Source organism: Wasmannia auropunctata, unplaced genomic scaffold (assembly GCF_000956235.1).
Source record: "Wasmannia auropunctata unplaced genomic scaffold, wasmannia.A_1.0 LD336116.1, whole genome shotgun sequence".
Lineage (NCBI taxonomy): Eukaryota > Metazoa > Arthropoda > Insecta > Hymenoptera > Formicidae > Wasmannia > Wasmannia auropunctata.
In genome coordinates this window covers 94033-101197 of record NW_012026774.1, presented here as the reverse complement: position 1 = coordinate 101197, position 7165 = coordinate 94033, and the positions used below count along the sequence as shown (strand labels likewise).

At 41.2% G+C, this 7165-nt stretch overlaps 2 protein-coding genes across 2 annotated transcripts; both read right to left on the bottom strand.

The window, feature by feature from the left end:
* Positions 1 to 249: 249 nt before the first annotated feature.
* LOC105448210 lies at positions 250 to 2631 on the bottom strand. Its single transcript, XM_011686664.1, has 3 exons — positions 2472 to 2631; positions 2056 to 2422; positions 250 to 1903 (listed from the first exon to the last, which is right to left on the bottom strand). The coding sequence occupies exons 1-3, from the start codon at positions 2629 to 2631 to the stop codon at positions 250 to 252; spliced, it is 2181 nt and encodes a 726-aa protein (XP_011684966.1).
* Positions 2632 to 3144: 513 nt separating this feature from the next.
* On the bottom strand, positions 3145 to 4503 carry LOC105448201. Its single transcript, XM_011686653.1, has one exon. It carries the CDS (start codon positions 4501 to 4503, stop codon positions 3145 to 3147), a length of 1359 nt encoding a protein of 452 aa, XP_011684955.1.
* Between the last annotated feature and the right edge of the window lie 2662 nt (positions 4504 to 7165).

Below are 7165 nucleotides of genomic sequence, written 5' to 3'. Positions count from 1 at the left end.
ATACAATGTGGCACATCTTCCCCTTCGAGAAATGAAACGCTTTAGCGCGTTGAGAAAAGCCGCGGCAGTTAGGTCCGATACTAGTTCAAAATGAACCGCCTTGGTAGCTAAACATATAAAAATCGCCAAGTATGCCTTACCCGTTTTGTTTCTCGATATTTTTATATTGAAGGGACCTGCATAGTCGATGCCGGTGTTATAAAATGCTCTAGCTTGCGTTACCCTTACTGCTGGCAGATTTTCCATTAGTTAGGTTACATTGGCGGGTTTGACGCGAAAACAGACAATACAGTTTCTTAATATTTTACGCACTTCGCTCTTACCGGCTATTGGCCAAAATTCGTTGCGCAACATTGCTAAAACTGCCTGCGGACCAGCATGCAAGTTTCTATAATGCGCGTCTCTTATTATTAAATCGGTAAGATGATTCTTTTTTGGCAACACAATAGGATGCTTCTGCGTATATTCTAATGGTGCATGATGGAGCCTTCCCCCCACACGAATGATGCCGCTGGAATCAAGAAATGGATGCAAGGTCGAAAGCCTACTTTTCAAATCTACCTTCGCTCCCTTGACTAAAATGTCCAATTCTTTTGAGAATTCGTTCGCCTGACAGATTTTTATCACTGCTGTCATGGCCTGTTCTAATTCTAATACTGTTAATGAGCCGCCAACGCGATTTGTAGACTTTAACGAGTTGCTCTTAAACCGCAAGCAATAAGCTACTACGCGCCTTAATCTGGTAAGTGACGAGAACTTCTGAATGATGGATGGGTTAACACTGTTTGTTGATGCAAGTACTACTGATTTTACATTACGCCTTTCCGGTATGTGAGATTCATTGCTTCTGCAGTCATATGCCTGCAATGTTGATTCGTGTTGCAAGAATTCTGGGCCTTCCCACCAAATCTTCTTTGATCTTAACTTATTAGGGCTGATTCCTCTTGATAACGGGTCAGCAGGATTATCTTCTGATTTTATGTGATACCATGACGCTTTATCGGTGATCCGATGTATCTCCGCCACTCTATTAGCTACAAATGTATTCCATTTGTTGGGCTCTCCACCGATCCATGATAACGTTATAGTAGAATCGCTCCAATAGTAGATCTGATGCACCGTAATGCTTAATGCATGCATAGCCTTTTCAGTCAGGTGTGCCAGCAAGACTGCTCCACATAATTCCAATCTGGGCAATGATACCTTTTTTAATGGAGCTATACGTGATTTTGCACATAATAGTCTGGTAATATACGTATCATCGGCCTTGATATTGCGAAGGTATAGGCACGCGCCATATGCTCTCTCCGACGCATCGCAAAATCCGTGCATTTCTATTTGAGCTGACTGCTCCGCTACCCTTCTAGGTATTGCGATTGTTTGAATGTCATGAATTTGCGATCTCCATTGTTTCCAGAGTCGGAGTGTTTCTCCCGTGACTTTTTCGTCCCAGCCGCCACTATCCTGCCATAGGCGATGTAAGATTATTTTAGCCTTGACCACGATTGGCCTTAATAGTCCAAGAGGATCATATATTTGAGCGACTTGAGCCAATATACTGCGCTTGGTGACTGTTCCCTTTTCTTCCGACAATCGCAATTTATAATGGAAAGTGTCCTCGGTTGTGTCCCATAATAGGCCTAATATTTTGGCGGGTTCTCCTATCTCTACTGTGGAGCTGTTATTGTTGACTTTATCACTGATTCCCGAACAGTTGGATTTCCATTTTCGAAGTTCAAACCCTGCGTTGCTCAGCATCTCAGTTATTTCTTGCCTTAATTTTTTGAGATCTTCTGGAGTTTGCGTTCCTGTCAATAGATCGTCTACGTAGAAGTCGTTCGCTATTGCTCTACTTGCATCAGGATGCTCTTCTTGTCCTTGTAATGCGACTTCTTGCAGGCATCTAATGGTCAGAAAAGATGAGCTGGCCAAGCCATAAGTAACGGTGGTTAAGTAATAGTAAGGCGAAATGTGCGAACGGGCTCATCTTCGCTCCATCTCCACAGAATTCTTTGCAGATGGGTGTGTTCCTTAGCGATGTTGACTTGTCGATACATTTTGGTGATATCTGCTGACATTGCATACTGATGCTGACGTAGTCGTAAAAGGATGTCAACTAGGTCTGCCTGGATAGGTGGTCCTATTTTAAGACAGTCGTTTAAAGATATTCCCGTAGACGACTTGCATGACGCATCGAATACGACTCTTATTTTCGTCGTATCGCTGTCTTCCTTAATCACAGCGTGGTGAGGGAGATAATAAACTAGTTCAAGTTGCATTTCCTCGGGCAAGACTTCTTTCATATGATTTAATTCTAAATATTCCGACATAAATGCGTAATAGTCTTGCCTTAATTGCGGCTGCTTCCTAAGTTTTCGCTCCACCGCCTTCAGTCGTTTTAATGCTGCGCCACGTGAGTCACCTAGTTCATTAATGTTGTTTTTTAACGGTAAGCTGGGCTGTGAATCGACCCTTGTTGTCCCTGGAGTGCGTAGCTACGAAGTGTTCTTCCCATGATTTTCCTCTTGCGATTCGAGTGATTGCTGTTTTATTTCCTCTATGTTCCAGAACCTTTCGAGCTGTTTGTGTAGAGTTGTAGCTATTCCACAATAGGACTTTCTTTTGGGACATGGTTCGTCCGCCGGTACGTAACCTGAAATTATCCATCCTAATAGTGTTTCTTGTAACACAAGAGATCGAATTGGTCCTCTAATTTGCTCTCCACGTACAAGCTCCCAAAATACTGACGCTCCCAATAATAAATCTACATCGTTAGGAAGATAATACGATGGATCTGCTAATGTTATATTGGTAGGAATATTTAAGGTTGACCTGTCTATTTTGCAAGCTGGCAACCGTTCTGTAATCTTGTCAACAATAAAAAGTGAAAGATTAATATGAAACTCGTTTACTCGCGATCGAATAGTCGCATGTGTCTGTTGAGCAATTCTTATTGGCGCATTATTTATACCCACAATGGAAATGCTACTCGACTCTAATTTTAGATTTAATTTTTTGCTGAGTTTGCGCGTTATAAAGTTGGACTGCGATCCACTGTCAAGGAGAGCTCGACACTCGTGCAATGTTCCGGCTCCATCACGCATCAAAACAACGGCAGTAGATAAGAGAACCTTGGGGGATCCCCTAACACTTGCAATAATTTAGAGATGTAGCCACGCCTTCACTTGCGGTCGCAACGGCCACCCTCTGATTAGCTGCTGCATGTTCTTCGTTAGCCTTGGCTTTTGTGCCATCTGTACTTGAGGACTCGAACGCTGTTTTTGATTTGTGCAGTAACGTATTATGATTGCCATGGCACTCCCTGCAATTGGAAGCCCTGCAATTTCGACCGTGAAAATTTTTGAAACATTTAATGCACAATCGTTTTTTCCTTATTTCAGCGTTTCTGTCCTCTGCCGACATGCCAAGAAAGGTGCAACATTCATATAACTTGTGATCCTTAGAGCACATTGAGCACGATCCTTTATCGGTGGCGACGTATGTTTGCGAGACACCCTTACCTTGAGGATGAGCCGCTTTGTTGCTGCTGCGAGCTTCACCAGAGGGCTGCGCATTGCGATTCACATGAGACAGCGCTTCTAAAAATGAACTACGATTTATGAGAAATTCTATGAACTCTGTTATAGTGGGAAATTGTTCTATCGTCGACCGCTTTAATTCCCATTCTCTGCGCGACCCTTTATCAATTTTGGGTAATACAATATGAATTAGTAGTGTACCCCAACTTTCAACAGGCTGCTCCAGCTTTGATAAGGTTTGAATGTATTGAGATACGTTATCCACTAATAGTCTTAAATCCGCATAAGATTCCTTGCTAATTGGCGTTAAATCAAGTAATGTTTGAATGAGATATTGTACTATCAATCGTTTGTTCTCAAACCTGCTCTTTAGCAGATCCCATGCGACAGCGTAATTATCATTAGTTATCTCTATTGAAGCGATTACCTTGGCTGCTTCACCTGTCAAAGCAGATCTTAAATAATATAATTTTTGAACAGCGGAAAGAGCTGGATTTGTTGCAATGAGCGATTCAAAAAGATCTCTGAACGGTACCCATCGTTCATAGTTACCATTGAATTTTGGCAAATCTATGTTGGGTAGTTTTACTCGCGATTGTACAACGCCCGGTTCGTTTAACGCTACTGCTCGTGCCTGCATTGGCGCTTGTGGCATGGCTGTTGAAAGCAGGGGGTGCACTGGCTGATCCTTCAAGCTCATTCGGCGCGCTTTACTTATCAATTCGTGGTATGTATCCTCGAAGTCTATACGTTGCTGCATTCGCTCGTCGGATTCGTCCAAGTCCTCTATTTTATTCTGCAGTAAATCAAACTCGTTCCATAATGCTTCAGCTTTTTCCAATCGATTGGCTAATTCTAATTGTTTTTCTACTTCAATCTCTGCTAAAGAGAGGAAACTACCGAATGCAGTCAACTTGGCCTTGACTCGGCCCCTAGATTTGACTAAGCTTGAAAGATCAGTCATTATGCAATGCCTAATTAATTATCGCGCAAGTAAATTAACACTGCCTTAATCTTATGTCGCGCTATTTTGATTATTGCTTTCCTTTTCTTTCACGCGAGGCTACTTGCCTGTGACGTTATGTGAGGTTAGGATTTTACCTTATATGTATATATCGCGAATAATTCTGTCTTGTAACTAATAGATATCACTTCGTCTTTTTGGTTGTGAACCGCAAATGACTTAACATACGGTTACCGCTTGTCACACTCGAGAGTGTTGATGCCGATGCTAAATCTTCTCTTGTATCGTATGAAGTCGGCTCCGTGAGGCCCAGGGGAAGGGGGGAGCTTTCCTCGATGTGTGTGAGAGGCCCCGCTTGCAGGCGAGGATCCTTGGCTTCCTCGGAATAGAACCAGGGGAATCTCCTTGCCGTCCGCTCGAAGTCGCCTTGCCTTAGAAATGCGCCAAGATGCCCCAGGAATCGGAACAGAAATAATTCCGCGCCGCCGTGAGGGCGGGAGAGTGATAGAGAGCCTTAGCGACAATGTCTCGTTTATGTGTACGAGAGAGAGACGTCGTGCGTCGCTTGCCGCGGAAATCCTCTGGTGCGGGGGGCCCGGCGAGCCTTGCGTTCCCGGCAGTGCGAGGGAGGGCGGCGATGTATCGTCCTTACTTGCGATAGAAAGAGACCGCGCGTCGCCTGCTTGCAGGAATAACTGTATGGCCCTTTCACGAGCGTTGTACTGCGTACCCGTAATGTCCGATAGCGACCATTTTCCTTTCGGGAAGCTTCCGTGGCTGCTACGCTTCTTCCTGGCGATTTCCGCCTCTTGCTTGCTGCCTCGGAGAGTCCCGATGCACCTCCTTGTATCCGGCTCGAAGGACCAATGTTAGAGTTGTGAAATGTATTGCCGGGGAAAGGTGGTGGAGGAAAATATGCTGTCCGTGATGATTTTTAAGGCTTTTTCTTGTCTTTACTCAAACGCTCTTACAATGCACACATGTTCTTCTCTTCACGCTTAACGCAGTAGTGACAACTCATATGCTTTCTTAATACTAGAGATAATCCGTAGTAAGCGACCCCTATCTCCCTAGTCCGCGACCAAGAGCGCGGCGATAATATAGATGGGAATGCGCTCTAACAATAATACAATATTTTCAATAACACTAAGATCATTTTTCACATTTTTAAATGCCATTAGTTTTTTATTTTCTTTACCGTTATTTTGTGACCAACCACTTAAACAGTAATTCTTAACTTTCTTGAGCATTTCTTTTTTGTCTTGCTTTTTGAAAGCATTTAATTTTCTTCTCTTGTGAAATATTAATAATGGCGTGTATATTATGTACGATCTCTAACATACTCGGATCTTCTTCAACTGGGTCCATATTATAGTCTCTAGACAGTAAATCCGCCACATATAAATATTTTCCCGGACAATATTTTGCCTCCAAATCAAACCTAAGTAGTTTCAGTTTTAACCGTTGTAATCTAGGAGAAACAATGTCTGATACCTTCTTCTTCACAATCGTAATCAAGGGTTTGTGATCTGTCCACACCGTCGTTTTCCATAAATGTAATTCTTCTGTGTCGTGAACACTATTGCTAACATTTCTTTTTCGATTTGCACATACTGTATTTCCGATTCAGTTAGACTTCTCGATGCAAAGAATATTGGTTTCTCCAATTGTAATAAGCGTGCTCTAAAACCTTTGTTAGACGCATCTATCTGAATCGTGATTTCTTTATTAACATCAAAATTTGCTGATACCGGAGCTTTCATTAGTACTTCTTTTAATCTTTTAAATGCTTGTTGATGTTTTGTTGATCACGAAAATTCTATATCTTTTTTCAATAAGTTTCTTATCGGCTCAGACATTTCATATTATGCCATATTAGGCATAAAATTACGGAAATAATTGAACATTCCCAATATTTTCTGCACCTCTTTTTTATTCTGTGGACTTTTAAGATTTGCTACAGCTTTCACTTTTTCTTTATCGGGCTCCATACCTACTTTCGAAAATTTGTGCCCTAGGTATTTTACTTTATTTACTCTAAATTGTACTTTGTTTGAATTAAATCTAATACCTAATTTTCTTGCTCTGTCCAGACCTTTATTTAAAATTGAATCATGAATTTTTTTTGTTTCTGCAAAAATTAATATATCATCAATATACACGATTACACCTTCTATATCACCAAAATTTTTACTGTTTATTTTTTAAACAATTCTGGAGCCATACTGACAAGGGAAGTTTGCGAACCCGAAAATTCAGAAAAATCTGACTCTTGGTGTAAAAGTAGAGCAGTTTATCCCTAGCATGAAACTATTTTTCGTTGGTGCTCAATTCCGTTTTAAAGGGATGAAACCACCCCTTGAAAAAAATCGGTTTTTTTCTTCCGACGTGAATATCGTCGAAACTATGAGAGGTAGAAAAAAATGTTTTGAATCAAAGTTAAATGGCATGAAGTGAACTTTATGATAGTAGTAAAAAAAATTTTTTTAATTTTTTTAATGTTTCCCCCCACTACTTCACTTTTTTTTTTAAATTTTTAAATTTTTTTTGTGACCAAATTAAAGGTTATTTTAATACGAATTCAACCATGTGTGATAAAGTTATTTTTCAAAGTATCATTTTCGAGAAATAATTACCTGTCTCTTATACACATCTCTGAGCG

Coding starts and splice junctions, on each gene's coding strand:
- LOC105448201 (XM_011686653.1), bottom strand. CDS start 4,503: ATGACTGATCTTTCAAGCTTAGTCAAATCTAGGGGCCGAGTCAAGGCC.
- LOC105448210 (XM_011686664.1), bottom strand. CDS start 2,631: ATGTCCCAAAAGAAAGTCCTATTGTGGAATAGCTACAACTCTACACAA. Junction 2,423..2,471: donor GCACTCCAGGGACAACAAGG/GTCGATTCACAG, acceptor TTAATGAACTAG/GTGACTCACGTGGCGCAGCA. Junction 1,904..2,055: donor TCAGCAGATATCACCAAAAT/GTATCGACAAGT, acceptor TCTGACCATTAG/ATGCCTGCAAGAAGTCGCAT.